Raw genomic sequence first — 22,333 nt, forward strand, 5'->3', positions numbered from 1 at the left:
GAGGATTGTGAGAATGGTCTGATGTTGCATTGGTCAGTTGTGGTGGATTTGATTCCTCTTCTTTGCTTTCTTGGTGCACCTCTTCAGGAGTCAAAATCTTCACAATTTCATTTTATTGTTGGTCTTGGTGCTCCTCTTCTGGAGTCAAAATCTTCAAGGTTTCATTTTCTTGTGGGTCGTTTAGAGTGGATGAGGTTTAAATTGACGTGGTCTCTCTGGACTCATGAGTAGCCCTACTCTGTGCTTCTGTGCAGACGAGCTGAGATCTGTCAGTCTCGCTGTGATCCTGCACATCCTGTATGTGGATTGTGATCACATTGTCACTGTTTTCGCATACAGTGTGTAGACTTACATTGTCTGCTTGTGGTTGCTCAGATACGGTGGGTAGACCTTCATGGTCTTGATCATGCATGGTGTTCGCAATGGAGTGTTTAATTGCTTCCATTTTGGGGGTCTGTCAACAAGCTCTCTTGTGGAGGCTTGCATCGCTCTCTCTGGAATCTTTCATCGCTCTGTGTGGAGTTGTGCAGTGTTCTATCTGTCGATTCGATCTGTGCTCTCTCAACGGAGTCGGTCAGTACTCGCTGTGTGGCGTTGTGTTCTTCTTTGGTATTTCACAGGTTGTTGTCATCCAATGTATCGACGATCTGCCATTGCATCATGGTATTGGATTCATCTACCGTAAGTAGAGTCGAGTTGAGCTTTGCAACCGTGTTGCTGATGCTATGATTAGCATATTCGAATAACTCCGCCATGTCGAGGTAGCATTTTTCGATAAACAAATCATCTCTTTTTGTTTCGGAGTTATCGTTCTCCTCATGTTCAATGAACAAATCATCTTCTTTGGTTTCGGATTTCTCATTGTGCTCTCCACTTTGGGTGGTGCAAACTGCTTGTTCCAGGAAACTGCGAAAGATATTTTCAACTGCTGGTAGACGTTCAGGCAATGTTGTGCCTTTTGAGGTTGAATTTAGTGATTTTGTGCTTTTAGAAGTCTTGTTTGTGATTTTCCCCTTTAAGTGGGCGTAGTCTGCGTCTGATGACGTCAGCACGGTAGCATTGTGGATAGCACAATTGCTTCACAGCTCCATGGTCCCAGGTTCGATTCCGGCTTTGTCCAAATTGCCCTTGGTGTTGGGTGGAGGTGTTGAGTTTGGGTAGGGTGCTCTTTCCAAGAGCCGGTGCAGACTCAAAGGGCCGAATGGCCTCCTTCTGCACTGTAAATTCAATGATAATCTATGATTAATCTAGGACAAAGGTTCGGCACAACATCGTGGGCCGAAGGGCCTGTTCTGTGCTGTATTTTCTATGTTCTATGTATGTTCTATGACGCTCGTGATGTAAAGCGTAGGAATCAATTGCGCATGCGCAAATCGATTTTCCTTTACTGTGTGCTTTTATATCGCGCATGCGCAGATCCAACGGTGTTCGATGTTCTGCTGATTGCACATGTGCAGCTTGCGCCTGCGTACATCGATATGCGCCCAGAACCTCTTTTAAACTGCGCATGCGCAGAACGGTCTTCGCGCAAAACGGCTGATTTCAACTGCGCATGCGCGGCTGTGGTTTCCTGCACATGCCCAGACCCAGATTTGCATCTTTTGTTCCCCGGGCAGTTGAAAATGTGTTCAGATGCCATTTTAACTCATTTAGACCAGTAGAGAAGAACTTTATCGCCGTTTTTTCGAGGTAAGCACTTAAAGTTACTTTTTTCTTGCGATCTGCACATGTCAATCACGATTTCCAGCATTAAACCTTTCTGTTCTGGTAATGATTGTTTGAGTTTGCATCACTCATTCCTTGTGCAATTTGGTCTCCAAGCATTGAATGTCCTAAAGCAGCATTATTACTGGTGTTACAGTACTCTTCAAATTTTTTGAGTGTGACTACTAATTTGGTGTTGTCTTCACCTGTCAAGTATTTAAAGCCGTTAAATGTTTCTCTAGCTTCATGTCCTGCGAGGAGCAGGCTATTTTCATTTCTTTTGAGGCTGCTTTCAAATCATAAGCTATGACATATATGCCGATCATTTATTTAAAACTTTTCCAGCTATGACATAAATTACCGGTTGTGTTCAGCTGCAGTGGAGTTCCAACAAAACCCATCAAATCAGCGAAGTCTTCCCACGTCGAATGTCTGGTACGATTTTTCTTGTCATTTCGATCTTTCTTTGTCTGCATCTTGTGTAATCTTATAGTAAGTGTTCTGGTACCATGTGTTATTCCTTGTGTCTGAATAAAGCTCGTAGTCTTACAGTTGAAGTAGATGCTTTATTGTGAGTTTGTTCTCTCTCCAGCGCTATACCATGTTACATCTGAGCTGCCTGTCTGTGTCCTGGTCACCAGCTGCCGTTCCTGTGAAGAGTCTCTCTAACTTCCTGCTTGTCTGTATTTATACATCTCCCGTGCTCCCTCTAGTGATTGCTTAGTTGTATTGCATTTACATTGACCCCTTGTGTATACACACAGATATGCAGATCACTACATGTGTGGCTGATGCAGAGGTCACAGAGGTCAGCTGACAACCTCGGAAATAAAGCTAGAAGCTGGGAAGTTCGGGTCAAAGTTCAATCAGCTTGACACCAAGTGGCAGAAGAGTGTCCCTCCTGAGCTTTGTGGCATAACCTCGTCCTCCTGAAGTGAGCACAACTCAGACACCATCTGCCTCTTTGAGGCTCAACGCTCGATAGCACTGCCGCTCTGATGTATGCTCAGGAAGCTGAACCTCTCCTTTGACACCCGATTATGCGGGCATCACCTTTTGGCTCCATCTATCCTTCAGCCAGCTCCCTTTGTGTTCTGCTGGAAAAGGGTGCTGTCCATGTTGCAGTGCACATGGCAACGCTGTTTCGCTGCTTCCGGAGTAGCCAGGACTCCATTACAGAAACAACCATAAGTTCCTCAAATGCAGAAATAATCTGGCATCTAATTGTGGCCATGAAAAAGCACAAGTCCGATTTTCTGAATGAACCTTGGTGCCTGGGTGTCTGGATAGATTCCTGGCTAAAGATTAGTGGCGCGATTCAGCGGACTCAAGTTAAAGTCTGCTGAATGGCGCATTTAGCAGGGTGTTTCTTGGTGCTAACACCCCGCTATTCAGCGGCACTTTACTGGGTGTTTTTTTTACTTCGGGGAGATTTCCTCTACTGAGGGAAGGCTCCTCACAGATCATGCGCCATTTTGACTGGCTGCCCCGATCTTTACCACCTTTTCAGACCCCCCCCCATTCCGATGATCCCCCATTCATCCCCCCCCCAACTTTGTGGAGACCCACGGGAACCCCACTTATCCCCATTGCCTGGCAGGCCCCCCTTAGCCCACCCCTTGCAGTGCCAATCTGGCACCCAGGCACCACTAGTCTGGCAGTTCCCATGACACCCTGACAGTGCCACATGTGCACCTTATCATAGAATTTACAGTGCAGAAGGAGGCCATTCGGCCCATCGAGTCTGCAACGGCTCTTGGAAAGGGCACCCTACCCAAGGTCAACGCCTCCACCCAATCCCCATAACCCAGTAACCCCACCCAACATTAAGGGCAATTTTGGACACTAAGGACAATTTATCATGGCCAATCCACCTAACCCGCACATCTTTGGACTGTGGGAGGAAACCGGAGCACCCGGAGGAAACCCACGCACACACGGGGAGGATGTGCAGACTCCGCACAGACAGTGACCCAAGCCGGAATCGAACCTGGAGCAGTGAAGCAATTGTGCTATCCACAATGCTACCGTGCTGCCCTACCCAGTGCCCTGTCAGTGCCAAGGTGACCAGGTGCCAGGGGAATGCTGGGGTGCCACCCTGCCCTGTCCCCGACCACCCAGGGGTCTCCAATGGTCTGGGAGACAGCCCCCCAGTTGCCATTATGCCTGTTCCACGCTTATGTGGACCAGTACTAAACACTGAACTGGCGCGGTCCTGCAGATGCTGCCATTAAGTCCTGGATGCCAGGTGAATCCAGATTCTGGGTATTTAAATGAGCCGTACAGCTAATTTAAATATGCAGGTCTGGATCTCGCCGAGTGAGGGCAAGATCCAGATCGTGCCAGGCGGAGTTAGTCGGGTGACTTCGATTGGACCGGTGCCTGGGTGGAACCCGTATTTGGGCCCGTGCGTGATTCATCCATTGCGCCAAGTGCAACGTGGTCACTGAGTCGCGCCCTAGGTCTTTTAGGTTTGTTTGTATCCCCACTACCCCCCTCTCTCTTTCTCAATCTGTAGCTGTATCGCTTCCCTCTTCCAAAATGAAATTTAAATGCCTTGACTCTTCATTCCATGACCTCCTAATGTGCAGCTGCATCATCTGCTTGAAGAAGGCTCCAACACAACGAGGGACCTGTGAACCACAGGGAAAACTGTGGGTGTGAGGAAATTGATCCCTCAGTCGGACCAACAATGAGCCTAATTGGCCCCCTGTTGGGCAGTCTTCCATTGCAAGAGAATAACTCTGGAAGCATTGCGCAGAGTCTGTGACACATCAGGGAACAGACATATATCTCAGCAGCAAAGACTCACCAGTTCATTGTCTCGGAACGTGCTTCCACAGGCAAACCAGCCCAGAACTCCTCCTATTGTCCTGTCTGAAGTGCATGACAGTGCAGCTCGGGATATTTCACTCATGTCAGACACTGTGGGCGGAATCTTCTGCACTGAATTCTAAGTTTGATGGAGGTCATGACGGTCCGAGTGGACCCGCTGGGCGGGGGGGCTGCTCAGCTGACCAGCTGCAATCGTGCGCTGTTTAGTTGATTATTCCTGACATTGAAACCCGACAGCGCAGAAGGAGGCCATTCGACCCATCGAGTCTGCATTGACCCTCCGGAAAAGCACCCTACCTAGGCCAACTATGGCCCCACTGTAACTCTGCACATTGATCATGGCTATTCCATCAAAATTGAACATCTTTTTTTAAAAAAAAAATCTTTGTCACAAGTAGGCTTACATTAACACTGCAATGAAGTTACTGTGAAAATCCCCTAGTCGCCACATTCCGGCCCTGTTTGGGTACACAGAGGGAGAATTCAGAATGTCCAAATTACCTAACAGCACATCTTTCGGGACTTGTGGGAGGAAACCGGAGCACCCGGAGGAAACCCACGCAGACACGGGGAGAACGTGCAGATTCCGCACAAACAGCCGTCCGAGGTTCGAATTGAACCCAGGTACCTGGCGCCGAGGCAGCAGTGCTAACCACTGTACCACCGAGCCGCTCTTCTGCAACTGTGCAGAGCACCGCAAATCTCATGTGTGAGTGGATAAGGAGTCGTCTTGGGCTCGAAATCCAGGCACCACTTTTGAAATTACATCCGGGCCGCCACTATCACTTAATTGCCAATTAAATAATCAACTTATGGGGCGAAATTCTCCATTATCGGCGGAAAGTCCGCCGATCGGCGCAAAAAACGGCGCAAATCCCACTTGCGTCACGTCATAAAAATGGGCCGATAGTCTGCGGCCCGAAATGGGCTAGCAGCGACGTAACGGGATCCGCGCTTGCGCAGTGGTTCACGCCGTGCAGCGTCATACGCGCTGCACAGCGTGACGGCTCATAAGGCCGCGCAGCTCCCCCCCACCCAACCGGAACAGCCGACCGCAACACCCGACTTGATGGCTGGCCGTCGCTCAGCCCCGAGGTTCGAGTCACGCGATGTGGAGGCGCTCCTGGACGCGGTGGAGCAGAGGAGGGACGCCCTGTATCCCGGGCACGGCCGCAGAGTTGCCCCACGCCACAGCCGGCGTCTGTGGAGGGAAGTGGCAGAGGCCGTCACCGCTGTGGCCCTGACACCACGGACAGGCACCCAGTGCCACAAGAAGGTGAACGACCTCGTCAGAGCAGGCAGGGTGAGCCTCCCCATATCCCCCCCTCCCCCATATCCCCCCTCCCCCATATCCCCCCTCCCCCATATCCCCCCCTCCCCCATATCCCCCCTCCCCCATATCCTCCCCCATATCCCCCCTCCCCCATATCCCCCCTCCCCCATATCCCCCCTCCCCCATATCCCCACTCCCCCATAACCCCCCCTCCCCCATATCCCCAAGTGAATCCAGCCCTAACCTTAACCTCTGCAATGCACGCGCAACCGATGGCGTGCATTCATATACCTGCCTAACACTGTTGCCTTTTACCCCTGCCACCAGCCCCCCCCCCCCCCCCCCCCACAGGAGAAGCGCGCACACAACAATAGGGAGCATGTGAGGACTGGAGGAGGGCCCGCTGATGAGAGGCCACTGACCGAACACGAGGAAAGGGCCCTGGAACTGGCTGGCGGACCTGAGGACCGGGAGGTTGCTGATGCAGAGGTCGGGGGCCCACGAGCAAGTGAGCCACCAACAGCCCGTCCCCATATCCCCCCTCCCCTATATCCCCCTCCCCGTATCACCTGATCACTGCCTGATGTCTAACCATGCATGCTTCATTGTGTATCGCAGGACCAAACGTCCAGGCACCCATCCCCGCAGATGCACACCGCCCGCAGGATGCCCCTCGGAGACCACGGGAGACGGAGAGACCCGCACCCTCCAGCATGCGACGCCCGCAGGATGCCCCTCGCACACCACGGGAGATGGAGAGACCCGGACCCTCCAGCATGCGACGCCCGCAGGATGCCTCTCGCACACCACGGGAGACGGAGAGACCCGGACCCTCCAGCATGCGACGCCCGCAGGATGCCCCTCGGAGACCACAGGAGACGGAGAGACCCGCACCCTCCAGCATGCGACGCCCGCAGGATGCCCCTCGCACACAACGGGAGACGGAGACACCCGGACCCTCCAGCATGCGACGCCCGCAGGATGCCCCTCGCACACCACGGGAGACGGAGAGACCCGGACCCTCCAGCATGCGACGCCCGCAGGATGCCCCTCGCACACCACGGGAGACGGAGAGACCTGGAGCAACAGGGAGACGACACCCCCGTCACGTGCGGGAGCGACCACCCAGCGATGAGGGGGGCAGCCACAGGCCCCCGTCACATCCGAGCCAGGACACCACTACCCAGGACACCACTATCCAGGACACCCCCACCCGGGACACCACCACCCGGGACACCCCTATCCGGGACAGCACTACCCGGGACAGCACTACCCGGGACAGCACTACCCGGGACAGCACTACCCGGGACAGCACTACCCGGGACAGCACTACCCGGGACAGCACTACCCGGGACAGCACTACCCGGGACAGCACTACCCGGGACAGCACTACCCGGGACAGCACTACCCGGGACAGCACTACCCGGGACACCCCTACCCGGGAAGACGAAATACCGGACAGTGACTCAGAGTAGATGGGTGGAGACGAACCCCCACCCCAAAGTGCCATGGAGTCAGAGTGGGACGAAGAGCACGACACAACGCCACTGCTGTCACCAACACCCTCCACCATCGCAGAAACACTCACCACGGTTGGGCACTTTAGTGATGAGGCGTCTGGTACACTCACTGGTGCGCACAACACAGCCGTCCCGGTACAGCAGGTGGAGGTAGGAGCAGCAGAGGGACCGAGCGGTCGGAGGGCAGCCCAGGCCAAGTGAACATCTGCCGCCCAGATGGATCCCGGGTTCCTGCAGTTACCACACCCACACATAGATCCGATGCAACCACCGACACGGAGACGAGCGAATAGGGTGACGGGTGGCTTGCGGCGGCTGCGGTCGCAGGTGGAGGAGTCCACCCGCGTCCAGGAGCTGGGAGTGGTCCCGGTCATGCGTGCCACCCAGGCTGACACCGCACGGGTGGCGTCCGCGGTGAAGGCAATGGGTGCAACGGTGTCAGACATGGGGAACGGTTTGCGAGGCCTGGGGCCTTCCGTGCAGGCGGCGTCTGTGGCCCAGGAAATGGCTGCCCTCTCACAGGAGGCCATGAGCCAGTGCCAGCGCCAGATGGCAGAGGCGCTCAACGCCATAGCCCAGTCTCAGCAGGCCATGGCCCAGTCTCAGCAGGCCATAGCCCAGTCTCTGCAGGCCATGGCCCAGTCTCTGCAGGCCATGGCCCAGTCTCAGCAGGCCATCGCTGAGGGCATCGGCGCCAGTGGCCATGTGCGAGCCGGCGTCGCACTGTCACAGACACGGTTGGACAACGCCCTGGGCTCCATGGCTGCAAACCTGCAGACCCCTGTCGATACCAGCACGGGCCTCCAGGACTGGCAGCGCCAGATGTCGGGGGCGCGTCGGATGGCCAGTCCGTTCGCATCCCCCACCCATGTAGAGGCCTGGGGGCCATCGGGCACCCCGAGGGAGGAGGAGGTGGTGTGGTCCGTCCCGGCTCCCTCTGTAGGGGAGGACCCGGTACACCGCGACACCTCGGACTCCCCCCCTTCCGTCCCAGGTGCATCGGGTGGGCAACGGGCAGGACAGGCTGGCAGCTCGCCATCCCAGTCGCCCGGGCCGCAGCCTGGCCCATCTAGGCCAGGACGCCCCAGGAAACGGCCGCCAAAGGGATCCAGTGTCAGAGGGCAGGAATCACAGGAGTCCACCTCCAGTTCTGCTGTACCGTCTGGGGAACCACGTAGACGTACTCAAAGGGCCCGTAAGGCCAAACAATTAGACACTGAGTAAGTTGGCACGGGTGCAGGGCACAGATGAGTTTTAGGGGCTAGGGCACCTGCATGAACTCCTTTGGTTATTAAAGTCAATGTTACACCTACCGAAGCTGCCTTTGTGCTCTGTCCAAAGTGTGCGGGCGTGTCATGTACGTTGAGCGCAAGTGTGTGTGTGACGGGTGGTCTTACCTCAGCCCCAGGTGAGTCTGCCCCCTTCCCCCTGGGCCGCCATCAACATCCCCCGGGCAGAGGACGGGACCGTGCGCTGCAGTGTCACAGCCGCATGCAGGGATGGTCCGGGTGGATGGTGGTACTGTGGCCATGGGTCAGACATAGTCCAACGATGTGGAGCCAGAAGCTCATCGGAGGCGGGTTGTCATCATCCTCCATGGCCTGCGATAGACACGCGTCCACCCGCAACTGGGTGAGCCCGGCCCGTTGTGCCGCCGGTGGATCGGCAATTGGGGGGGGGGGGTGGTGTGCATGCGGGTGGGGTGTGTGGGGTTGGGGAGGGGGATGAGGGTGCTGGGTGGGTGGATGGGTGGGGGGTGTGGGTGGTCGGCTGTTGCCATGGTGTGCGGTCTGTGGCCATACTACCCGATTCCCACGCCCATCTAGTCAGTGAAGCGGGCGTCTATCAGTCTGTCCCGTGCCCGCTGGGCCAGCCGGTAACGGTGGACAGCCACCCGCCTGTGTCTACCCCGTCTGCCCTGACCATTGCCCCCATCCCCCTCATCTGGGGAGGACTGGGCCTCTTCTTGCTGCTCCTCCACTCCGCCCTCCTCTGCCTGCGGCACATCGCCCCTCTGCTGGTCTATGTTGTGCAGGTCGCAGCACACCACAATGATGCGGCCGACCCTATCTGACCGATACTGGAGGGCGCCCCCAGAGAGGTGCAGGCACCTGAAACGCATCTTCAGCACGCCAAAGCACCTCTCTATCACTCCCCTTGTCGCTACATGGGCATCATTGTAGCGGTTCTCCGCCTCATTGCGTGGCCTCCGTATAGGCGTCATCAGCCACGATCGCAATGGGTAGCCCCTGTCGCCCAGCAACCAGCCCCTCAGCCAGGGATGGCGTCCCTCGTACATGCCGGGGATGGATGACCGCGACAACACGAATGAGTCGTGTACACTGCCTGGGTGACGGGCGCAGACGTGCAGGATCATCATGCGGTGGTCGCAGACCGCCTGTACGTTCATCGAATAGGTCCCCTTCCTATTAGTGAACACGGCCCTGTTCTCTGCAGGTGGCCGCACCGCGACGTGCATCCCATCGATCGCGCCCTGGACCATGGGGAACCCGGCAACGGCAGAGAAGCCCACGGCCCGGGCATCTTGGCTGGCCCGGTCCACGGGGAAGCGGATGTAGCGGTGCGCCATGGCAAAAAGGGCATCTGTCACTGCCCGGTTGCACCGATGCACCGATGTCTGCGATATGCCGGACAGGTCCCCACTCGGTGCCTGGAATGACCCCGTTGAATGACCACTGGCGGGGGACACCCTCTCCCCGTGTCCGTCAAGGTTACGGTGGCCCTGAACTTCTGAACTTCAGGGCCACCGTAACCTTGACGGACATGGGGAGAGGGTGTCCCCCGCCAGTGCCACGCGGTGACAGGTGTGCCAGCAGGTGGCAGATGTGTGCCACGGTTTCCCGGCTCATCCGGAGTCTCCTCCTGCATTCCCGGTCCGTGAGGTCCTGGTATGACTGCCGGGGCCGGTACACACGGGGCGCCCTCGGGTGCCTCCGTTGCCGTGGGGCCGTGACGTCCTCCTCCCCCTCCTCGTCCTGTCGGTCAGGTGTCCCTCCAGCCTGGGCGGCTGCTGCCTGCCCCTCTGCGGCAGCCTGCGCCGCCTCTCTGGCACGCTCCTCCTCCTCCTCATCCAGGGCAACATAGACATGAGCGGCTGCCACCACGGCGGCCAACATCGCTGGATGGTCTGAAAACATGACGGCCTGGTGGGGGGGGGGGAACGACGACATGTCATCATTGCCCATATCCACTCCTCCCCCCAGCCAGGTGGCATGGACCGCATGGGTCCAACTGTTGGAGGCTGGCACCTGGCCAGGTGGACCAACTCATTTGCCCTCCCATCACCCACCCCGGCACGGACCCCCCCCAACCCCCAACCTCCACCCCAGCACGGACCCCCCCCCCCCACCTCCACCCCAGCACGGACCCCCCCCCCAACCTCCACCCCAGCACGGACCCCCCTCCCAACCTCCACCCCGGCACGGACCCCCTCCCCAACCTCCACCCCAGCACGGACCCCCCCCCAACCCCCAACCTCCACCCCAGCACGGGCCCCCCCCAACCCCCAACCTCCACCCCAGCACGGGCCCCCCACAACCCCCAACCTCCACCCCAGCACGGACCCCCCCCCCAACCCCCAACCTCCACCCCAGCACGGACCCCCCCCCCCCCAACCGCCACCCCAGCACGGACTCCCCCCCCAACCTCCACCCCGGCACGGACCCCCTCCCCAACCTCCACCCCAGCACGGACCCCCCCCCAACCTCCACCCCAGCACGGACCCCCCCCCCCAACCTCCACCCCAGCACGGACCCCCTCCCCAACCTCCACCCCAGCACGGACCCCCCCAACCCCCAACCTCCACCCCAGCACGGACCCCCCCCCAACCTCCAGCCCGGCACGGACCCCCACCCCAACCTCCACCCCAGCACGGACCCCCCCCAACCCCCAACCTCCACCCCAGCACGGACCCCCCCCCAACCTCCACCCCAGCACGGACCCCCTCCCCAACCTCCACCCCAGCACGGACCCCCCCCAACCCCCAACCTCCACCCCAGCACGGACCCCCCCCCCAACCTCCACCCTGGCACGGATCCCCTCCCCAACCTCCACCCCAGCACCGACCCCCCCCAACCCCCAACCTCCACCCCAGCACGGACCCCCCCCCCAACCTCCACCCCAGCACGGACCCCCTCCCCAACCTCCACCCCAGCACGAAGCCCCCCCAACCCCCAACCTCCACCCCAGCACGGACCCCCCCCCAACCTCCACCCCGGCACGGACCCCATCCCCAACCTCCACCCCAGCACGGACCCCCCCCCAACCCCCAACCTCCACCCCAGCACGGACCCCCCCCCCAACATCCACCCCAGCACGGACCCCCCCCAACCCCCAACCTCCACCCCAGCACGGACCCCCCCCCCCAACCTCCACCCCAGCACAGACCCCCCCCCAACCTCCACCCCAGCACGGACCCCCCCCAACCTCCACCCCGGCACGGACCCCCTCCCCAACCTCCACCCCAGCACGGACACCCCAACCCCCAACCCAGCACGGACCCCCTCCCCAACCTCCACCCCAGCACGGACCCCCCCCAACCCCCAACCTCCACCCCAGCACGGACCCCCCCCCCCCAACCTCCACCCCAGCACGGACCCCCCCCCCAACCTCCACCCCGGCACGGACCCCCTCCCGGCACTCCCCCGGAGCCCAGCCTACTCTAACCACCACCCCCCCGCCGCACACACACACACACAAGCCGAGACACACCTCTCCTCACGCAATCAGTCTGCGGCCACGCCATTTCCTGCCCAGAGCCAACCCCCCAGGCCGTCACTCACCTCCTCGCTGGTCGGCGTGAGCCTGGAGCACCGGGTCACGCCGATGAAAAGGAGGTTTGATTCACGTCGACGTGAACGGTCATCACGTCGACGGGACTTCGGCCCATCCGGAAGGGAGAATATCGGCAGGCCGAAAATCGGCTGCCTTGCGCAGACCCGTGACATTCTCCGCGGCAGCGGCGCCATTAACGCCCCGCCGACTTTTCTCCCTTCGGAGACTTCGGCGGGGGCGGGATTCACGGCGGCCAACGGCCATTCTCCGACCCGGCGGGGGGTCGGAGAATGACGCCCATGATGATTAGACCACAGATATTCCCCTTGAATCTCGAAGCTAATTTAAGTTTCTCAATAAGATTGTAGTGGTTTTAAATTGTTTCCAACAGGTTTCAGTATTTAAAAAAAGACAAGTAATCCTGACAAAATACAACATAATGACACAGGGCGGAATCTCCCTGTCCCACATGCAGGGAATGTGGCGGGCGGCAGAACTTCAGTTGGGGCCAGTCCAAAAATCAGTTTGCCGAGATGTCAAAGCGGCCTGTTGTCGGGATCTAAAGGTGGATCGTGCTTCCCAATCAGCAATGTTGGGAAGTGCCTCTCATATAGCTGATTAGAAGGCTGCCTCACCAGAATTAAGAGTTCCACCAGCAGGAAAATAATTTTTTTTTTTTGGTAGAATATATAGTGCAGAAGGAGGCCATTTGGCCAATCAAGTCTGCACTGACCCACTTAAGCCCTCACTTCCACCCCATCCCCGCAACCCAACAGAATGCCTTCAGTTTTACGACTGTATTTAAATGGCATGCACCTGGTGGGCTTCACTTCATCCACAACATTAAGGCCAGTAGAAGCTGCTTTGGCCTTCTTGGGGTTCGCTCATACTTTCAACAATATCAGGCACAAGCTGCACGAAAGCAGGTAGGTGGTGGGTGGATTGGGGGGGACGGCGGTGGTGGGGTCTAGCGTGGACCTGGGAGCCAGGCTGAGAGGGGGAAAGGTGGAGACTGCCAGGGTGCCCTTCAAACATGGCGTCCGGAACCCATGACGTAATGGCAATTTCCTGCCGCTACTCTGCAAAGGTAAGTACTGAGTTGAACAGGGCAAGACCTCTCTACTCGCCTCAGCAGGAAACAATCCCAATTCTGTGGCCACCACCAAAGGTAGCGGCAGGATCTGAACATAGTGTCTGACAAACTGTTGTCAGAAGGAATTTAGAAGGCAGAACATTTTGCTTATTCTTTCATGGGATGTGGGCATCATTGGTGAGGTTTGTTGCCCATCCCTAATTGCCCTTGAACCGAGTAGCTTGCTCGGCCATTTCAGAGAGCAGTTAAGAGTCACCCCCATTGCTGTGGATCTGGAGTCACATGTAGGCCAGACCGGGTAAGGATGGTAGATTTCCTTCCCTGGAGGACATTAGTGACCCAGATGGGTTTTTAATGACAATCACTTTCATGGTCACCATTACTGAGACTAGCTTTTATATTCCAGATTTACTGAATTTGAACCCACATCCCCAGAGCATTAGCTTGGGTCTCTGGATTACTAATCCAGTGACAATACCATCATTTCTCACTTGTTCTGAAAGGCGCCAATCAATGGTGCATTCTTGAATATTTTTGTGGTAATATTACAGTGTTCGGTAAGCTATTTCTGTACCTGTTTCATTTCACTCTTTAGTTTGCTAATTCCAGTTCTCTCGGTTTTTGTTGCCCCTGTATGGCCGACTTCGTGAATAGAAATAACAGGACTGATGGCAGCGGAATCAAACGCTTGCACTGGAAGAGAGAACACACAACACACATGCTATTGTTGATTTGCAGTTTTGACAATTTTATTACAATGCAAAATAAAAGTGCCCAACAACTATAACTTGTACTTGCACAGCCTTTCACACAATAAAACACCCCAAGGTGCTTCACAAATCAGCTATACAATAAAATTCCACACTAAGCTTCAGAATGAGATATTAAAGAAAATGACCAAACGATTGGGCAAAGAGGTAGGTTTTAAGGAAGGTGCTAGGTGCGGAAGGAGGCCTTTCGGCCCATCGAGTCTGCACCGACCCTGCAAAAGAGCACCCTAACTAGGCCCATTCCCCACTTTAGTTGTAAGTGGGAGCAGTAGTTAATAATTGGGGAAAAAAGCAAGACACTGAGTTAGACTTCAGCTGGGGTATTGTGTACAATTTTGGGCTCCACACTTTGGGAAGGATGTGAACGCATTGGAGAGAGTGCAGAAGAGCTTTACAAGAATAGTTGCAGCGATGGGAAACTTTCTGAGAATAGTTTGGAGAGGTTGGGACGGTTCTCCTAGGAGAGAAGAGGATTAAGAGGAGAGTTGACATGATCAAAATCATGAGAAAGCTGGACAGAGTAGATAGGGAAAAACTAAAAGGATCCAGAATGCGAGGACACAGACTTAAACTGATTTGCTAAAGAGGTAAATGTGATGTGAGAAAACCTTTATCACACAGCGAGTAGTTTGGGTCTGGGATGCACAGCCTCGATTGAATCTGCCTCCAGCACACTTCCAGTCAGTGAATTCTAGACCGAGGCCACTTGCTGTGTGAAAATGATTTCTCTCACATCACATTTGCTTCATTTGCAAATCACTGTAAATCTGTGCCCTCTCGTTCTTGATCCTTTCACGGGCAGGAGCAGTTTCTCCACATCTACTCTGTCCAGCTCCCTCATGATTTTGAGCATCTCTATCAAAGGGGCTGGTTTAGCACAGTGGGCTAAACAGCTGGCTTGTAATGCAGAACAAGGCCAGCAGCGCGGGTTCAATTCCTGTACCGGCCTTCCTGAACAGGGCAGGGAAAAGACAGGGAATTGGCACCAAGCCATGATGCTCGCTTGAAGGGCTGGTGCAGCCACAATGGGCCAAATGTCCTCCTTATGCTCTGCAACAATTCTGTGGTAGGTTAGGACATCATTCTTCAGTATTTATTTAGTCAGTTTCCCCTCTAATATCCTGACAGACGGGCGACCATCAAATTGATTAATGAGTAATGGTTTATTAAAGTAATAACTATATACACAGAGTGAGGCAGCATGGTGCTGCCGCCTCATTGCGCCATGGACTCCGGTTCAATCCCGGCTTGGTCACTGTGTGGAGTTTGCACGTTCTCCCTGTGTCTGCGTGGGTTTCCTCCGGGTGCTCTGGTTTCCTCCCACAGTCCAAAGATATGCAGGTTAGGTGGGGGTCACAGGGTTACGTGGATAAGATGGGGGGAATTTTTTGAGCCGCTTGAGTTCAGATTCGATCTTCTCATGTAAGACATAGGAGACGGGTCAAGCTCTTTAAAACTTGGGTGTGGCCTCATGATCCACTTAAATCTTTGCTTTTAGAGCCTGTTATCTTGCCTAATCCACCTTGAAAAATTACTTGATATTTTTAAAGACATCATGAAGATCTCCTTCATAAATCTGGGAGATTTTTAGCCAATTTAATCTAATTTGGTGAAGCCAATCCTGGCCCATCAGACTCTGCCCTTGCCTCCCCCCTCCCATTATTATCAAAGGCAGTTGAGCTTACTGGTGTCAGTAGCTTATGGTTGTGGTTGTTCCTCGGATTCTTAAAGTTTCCCCAATGTTCATGCCTCGCCTGGCCATCGTGCTTTTTAACTTCAGCAGCTGGATCCCACTTTGTAAATAATGATATATTTGTTCACCCACAACTGTAGCAGAGGCCCCCGTATACACCTCCATTCTAAGTGGCTGACCATTTACCATCGGCACAATTGTAATTGGGGTGCCTTGTCCACCTTTATGTTGTTTAAACTGTATATTTCAGATCCGTTTTCAGGTGTATTCTCAACACTGTGTACTGGAGTAGAGTTCCGTTTTTGATGGCCCCCTATGGGCTCAATAACCTTGCATTTCCTCCTAATGTGCCCCTTCCTACTGTAGGCATAATATGCAGCTTCCCTGAATGTACATCTCTCCTGGGGATGATTTCTCCTATACTGTTAACATTCTTCACAGCTCCAAATTCCCTATATCTCTGCACTCTCTTCTGCTCCCAGTGTCTTTTCTCAGTACTTCCGCACCTTCACCTTTGGCACCACGACTGCGAACAGCTTCCTACCAAACCCGGTGGACCTCGCTTGTTTGCAGGCTCTGCAACTCCATCACCCTCCGCTGCTTCCCCTCTCGATACTTTCCATGGCCCGGGCGATCCCTAGTGCCTTCATTAAGGCAATCTCTGCCTCTGCTAAACACTTTCTTTTGTATGACGCGTCATTAACACCACAGACCAGCCTGTCCCTCAACATGGCATTTAGTGCAGACCCAAACTATAATTGTTCAGCTATTAGTTTTAAGCATGCCATGAATGCCCCTGGGGCCCTTGTCGTTGAATTGAACTTATATTGTTGTGTTATTATCGAGAGCTTTGGGTGATAATGTCTTTGACGAATTCCACTAGCTTCTCGAAAGATTTTGAGTCGGAGGCATCTTGGGAAGTCAGAATCCTAATCAGGTTATATGTGGAGGCCCCGCAGGCCATCAGTAGAATTGCCCACTGCTTTTCTTCCCACCGATTTTGTTGGCCTTAAAAAGTGGAGGAGTTTGATATTTAATCCTCATTTCTCCATATTAGGTTTGAATGGTTGTAGTTTGCCAAATGGGGCATTTTGACACACTCAGGCTGCTGAATAAGTTTGCTTCAAGGAAACGATTTCATACGAGGTCTGCTCTCCAGATTTATGTATTAGGAAGGCACTCCAGTTGATCCTCATCGCCAATGTAATATCCTGACAGACGGGTGACCACCAAGTTGATTAACGAATTGTGGTTTATGAAAGTAAAAATATATACAGAGAGTGAGATAAAAGGTTACCATGTTCCAAGATTCCAAACTCCTAACTAACTGGGAAAACCTGGCCCTGTCCCAGGGTTCATGCACTCTGGCTCCACTGGCCGGTCAGGTCACATGACACTCCTGGGAACCCGTCCCCATACCATCTGAGTGTGTGTGTGGGGGGGGGGGGGGGGGAGAATCCCACCCCAAGCCCCAACACACAATAGGGGGGTGCCTGCACCCCACTTCCACAACACCCACATTGGGCACTGCCAGTCCAATCACCACAGGAAATGCTAGCTTGGCACATTGGCATTGCCAGCCTGGCACCCTGGCAGTGCCCCTGTTAACTGGAAGTGCCAGGCTGATACCCAGATGGCACTGCAAGGATGCCAAGCTGGCACTGCCAAGGTGCCCATGTGGACCAGCAGTGCCAGGGTACCACCCTATCCAAAGGTCATGACCCCCATTCCCGTGAGAGACCCCCACGAGTGCTGTCCCCATTTGTGGAGACCGGTACTGAACAGAGCTTGCCCAGGTCTCCAAGGTAAAGGAGATTGATCCCATGCCTCGGGTAAGTCAGGAATTTACACATTAAAGTGAGACTAGCCACTTAATATGCAGATTTTCAAAAAAGTGACCCCACCCACAATGGGCGGGATTTACATCGCAACGGCATTGAGAGCCGGATAGATCCCGGGAGCGGGGTCCCCTGACTTCTATCAGCCACACTGCGCCGCGGTGCGCTGCTTTTCAAGCGCAGCGTGCACATTCGATCGTGCCCTATGTTAAGGTAAGACTGGCTCCAGAATTCTCCTTTACTCAATGAATGAAGAGTAAATTATAACAGAATGAAAAAACAACATGGCAGCTTTCGAAATTGGCAATGTCAGAAAATCGATTTGTGAAAGTACACTCGTAGCAACGGATAATAATTTAGCAACTTTTCAAAATGTAATTCAAATTGTTCTTGCTATGTAGAATGATTTAGTTACTATTAGAAAACAATGTTAACACTGACCACTTTTCTCGACCCCAAACTCTTTTCCACTTAGGATATGGTGCAGAAGTTTCTTCATGTCAGAAGGGCTCAGATTCATCAAGTGTTCAGAAGCTTCTTCCCCTGTTATGTGCAATCAGAAAGTAATTTAAATCGACAATACAGAAACTGTTCACATTGCGGTCAGACGTTTAAGCTCCCCTGCCAAGGTGGGTTCTGCGGTCGGATGTGGGATGTAAAATTGCACTAACCGGATTTCCTCAGGAACCGATTTCCCCCCCAACCCAGATGCAACTTCACAGGGGCGGGCAGGACCACGGGTGGGAAGCTAGCCCTTTCACCTATTTGTGCCCTGGAGTGGTCAATTAATGGTCTTATTCGGCCCAGCCTCGATCTTTCGGCTGGCGGGAGTGGGTGCTGGTAGTTAAAAACTTTCCTCCACCTCTGGGTCAAAGGCAGTAGAGGGGGGGTGACGCCTAACTCTGAAGGCCCCCTCAGATTTGGGCAGCCCTCTCCTACAGTACCTTGGACTTCCAGCTTTACCTAGCCTCCCCCCCCTCCAGTCTACCTCCCTATAAAGAGAACAAAGAAAAATTACAGCACAGGAGCAGGCCCTTCGGCCCTCCAAGCCTGCGCCGATCCTCTACCTAAAACTGTCACCTATTTTCTAAGGATCTGTATCCCTCTGCTCCCTGCCCATTCATGTATCTGTCTAGATACATCTTAAATGACGCTATCGTGCCCGCCTCTACCACCTCCGCCCGCAATGCGTTCCAGGCACCCACCACCCTCTGCGTAAAGAACTTTCCACGTATATCTCCCTTAAACTTTTCCCCTCTCACCTTGAACTCATGATCCCTAGTAATTGAGTCCCCCACTCTGGGAAAAAGCTTTTTGTTATCCACCCTGACTATACCTCTCATGATTTTGTAGACCTCAATGAGGTCCCCCCTCAACCTCGGTCTTTCTAATGAAAATAATCCTAATCTACTCAACCTCTCTTCATAGCTAGCGCCCTCCATACCAGGCAACATCCTGGTGAACCTCCTCTGCACCTTCTCCAAAGCATCCACGTCCTTTTGGTAATGTGGCGACCATGTTGCCTATCACTGATAAGCCCATTTTCTTCCAAATGGGAATAGATGTGACTGCCGCCCTCCCAAACCTGCCGGGCATGCCCTACCCTCCTGCCCCCTGGACTTGCCTGGAGAATGGTCCTGGGACTTAGTTCCACCAAGAGTGTTGCAGTACCGCCTCTGGCCACTGCGGCGCTGTGCCTGGTTGGATTGCCGAGATGTCAACCACTGTCGGGACATCCTTCCAAGGGCAGAGGGAAGTACCGCCCACTGCCAATCAACACGCAAGTGAATGTAAAATGGCAGCGAGCTTCAACATAGCCATCCTTGAAACCCTACCTAGTCTGTTTCAGAGACTTCTAGGCTTGCTCGGGAAACATCACAAATCCTGAAATTGTTTAGAAATGTCACTGTCTTTCTGTGCTTGCAAACCTCCCCTCAGAGTTACTGGGTGGAAATTAACACCCTCACCTGCACCCCATGGTGAGTTTGGGTGATGGGTGGGGACTTCACTGCCTTTGTGCCCTGCCTCAATTTTAAATGTGTGGTGGCAAATGTTCTCACCCATCACCAATTGAAGGCTTAAGTGAGCAAGGATCTCCTCCTGCCACCTCTGGTATTTAACTAGTGGTGAGCAGGGCAGAGGGATAGTTCCTGAAACTGGGTGGGTCAGTTTCTTATCTATGTTTACGTGGTCATTTCATTTTCACTTTTCGAATCTGCCTCAAGAAATACAAATTAAATATTAAAACACAGATTCTCTCATATCCTCATTTTCGAATCTCAATCCCCAATTCACTGCCGTCCCCATCTACCTTATCATTCTTCCCCTCTAACCTTCCATAAATGCTGCCCAAACCTTAAAAATCACCGTTGCTGTCAAAGTTCTCTGTCGCACTTGTCCTGTCTAAGCCTCTCTGCCTCTCCATTTACCTTTTAAATCTTATCAAAACACAACTTTTTTTAGTCGTCTGTCTTAATTCTCCTGCCAGGATTACATATCTGTTCCTTCTCCTCTTACATAAGAACAGCAAACCCATTCACCCACCAACATGGTGCCCTGAACACTTACAGCATTAACCATCTTCTCTATTAAAGCAACTTCTCATTGGCCAACCCCAAGAACTGTTATAGGTTTGGACATACTTCAAAGCAATCCCTGTTTTAAAAATGGTTGGCTATGTATTCAGATTCAGTAACTGTCATTAATCTTCCTGTCGTAACCCTCAGCTTCACCACGAAGCATGAGAGGAGGCGGTGGTGTAATGGTATTGTCACTGGTCTAGTAATTCAGAGACCCAGGTTTAATAAGGCTCGGGGAGTCCAAAGTAGGCAAAGGTAAACAACATTTATTTTACAACAATTATATACATGAGTAGAACCTCACCAGGTTACCTCTCCAGTGGGTCGGTTCTAGACTGGCCGACCATTTATACAAGTATGGGCAAACTACTCTGTCCTTAGCGGGGGAGCTCGTACTCCTCAAGGAGCACGGGGAAAAAAATCATCCCCATACCGTATGTGCCATGCTGGTTATTAAACTAGGGTAATGCTCTGGGGACCTCGGTTTGAATCCCCCCACGGCAGATAGTGAAAATTGAATCCAATATATATCTGGAATTAAAGATGACCAGGAAACCATTGGCTTAAAAACCGAGCTTGTTCACTAATGTCCTTTAGGGAAGGAAATCTGCCGTCCTTATTTGTCGGGCTTACATGTGACTCCAGACCCACAGCAATGTGGTTGACTCTTAACTGCTCCGGACTGAAATGGCCGAGCAAACCATTCGGTTCAAGATTAATTAGGGGTGGACAACAAATACTGGCCCAGCCAGCGATGTCCACATCCCAGGAACAAATAAAAAATATACATTCGAAACTGACAGGATCACAGAAGAAAGCGGACTCGACCCAAAGTGTAAGTGTCCATTAACAGAAAGGAAGAGTATACAAAAATATCTATTCAACATTGAGCAATTAATCCTGACATGTACTTCGAATGAAGACAATATAAACTCCTGCACAGACATGGCTTCAAATACTTTCTTTACATATATGTTCCAATGTTTGAAAGGGCCAATTCCAAAAGAGGGAACCAGCAAGGAACAAATTCACCGGTAAGTTCATTATACTAATAGCTCCAATTGAGGCGATATCGGTTTCCTGAGAACCTGCACCATGTGGAATTCCACCCTGGAGCAGAATTTTTCACCTGTCAGGCATTAAACTGACAGACTCGGAGTGGCAGATTACAAAAAAAGAGGCAAAGTGCTGATGTTCACTCTCAGCTGATCGGGTGACTTCCTCGAAAAGTGAAATGGGGATAAATTGGATAATAAAAAAAAGTCATAAGAATGAGTCATCGAATCTCTACAGTGCAGAAGGAGGCCATTCGGCCCATTGGGTCTGGATCGACCCCCCCGAAAGAAGACTCAATCTAGACCCAGTCCCCCGGCCTAACCCCGTAACCCCACCTAACCTGCACATCTTTGGACTCTTGAGTCGGCAGAAATAGCAGTCAGGAAGCATTCCCAACCCACACACTGCCCAGCAAATAACCTCTCCACTCATACCTGAACAACTAAGACTGTAGGCAAGCTCTGTGGCCATCACTTGAATGATGAGTCCGATTCTGAGTCGCAGCATTTCCGCAAAGAGGCCGGGCTCTGTCCTGATGTACATCGCAAGGTAAACCATGATTTCCTGATGTTAACACACAACGTTCAGAAACACCAGGTAAGTACAGCAGTGCAATAACTAACAGCCCCCAATCATCAATACACCCTCTGAGATCGTACCTGGGTAAGGACCGCTAGGCTAATGTCTTGGCCACTTGCTTCATAAATAAGCTGTGTTAATTCATTAGGTGGCAGAGGTCTGGAAAATAAATGGAATCTGTAAGGATCATATCGGCTTTCCAAATATCCTTAAAAATGGAGCAACTTTGGAAATGTTATGTTCTGATATCGGTGCAATACCCTACCCCTAAATTATGTCTAAAAAAACATTGAGGGTGGGATTCGCTGGCTGGCACCAGCTGCCACCAGCTGGCAGGTTCAATCTGGAAGGTAAACGGTTAGGTGTGCCACCCTTTCTCACGGCTGTGGTATTCCGGGCTCAGGGTTGCAGGTGACCTCTATCCTGAACTCCGGAGATAAGCCCCAGGCATTGTTCAGGTGAGTCCTGACGTTTGCATGTCACGTTGTTCCAATTCTGTTCTGGACCGGCAGGCTCAATGGCAGGTGAGGGGGTGGGTTTAGAATTCAGCAGGAGCCCAAAAAGTGTATTTCCTGCGGATCTTCCGCTGGTGCCAGTCA

The 22,333-nt window shown here is 53.4% G+C and overlaps 1 protein-coding gene across 5 annotated transcripts in view; it reads right to left on the bottom strand.

The window, feature by feature from the left end:
- LOC140428213 (phosphorylase b kinase regulatory subunit alpha, liver isoform-like) overlaps positions 1-22,333 on the bottom strand; it is a 265,545-nt gene that overhangs the window by 48,415 nt on the left and 194,797 nt on the right. For all 5 annotated transcript variants that reach the window (XM_072514418.1, XM_072514420.1, XM_072514421.1 and 2 more), the window contains 4 exons: positions 21,815-21,893; positions 21,590-21,719; positions 17,962-18,063; positions 13,794-13,912 (listed from right to left, as the gene is read on the bottom strand). In XM_072514418.1, the coding sequence (XP_072370519.1) occupies positions 13,794-13,912; positions 17,962-18,063; positions 21,590-21,719; positions 21,815-21,893 (430 nt within the window). The remainder of the gene's footprint in view (positions 1-13,793; positions 13,913-17,961; positions 18,064-21,589; positions 21,720-21,814; positions 21,894-22,333) is intronic.

The sequence above is a fragment of the Scyliorhinus torazame genome, chromosome 8 (genome assembly GCF_047496885.1).
Source record: "Scyliorhinus torazame isolate Kashiwa2021f chromosome 8, sScyTor2.1, whole genome shotgun sequence".
In the NCBI taxonomy this organism is placed as follows: domain Eukaryota; kingdom Metazoa; phylum Chordata; class Chondrichthyes; order Carcharhiniformes; family Scyliorhinidae; genus Scyliorhinus; species Scyliorhinus torazame.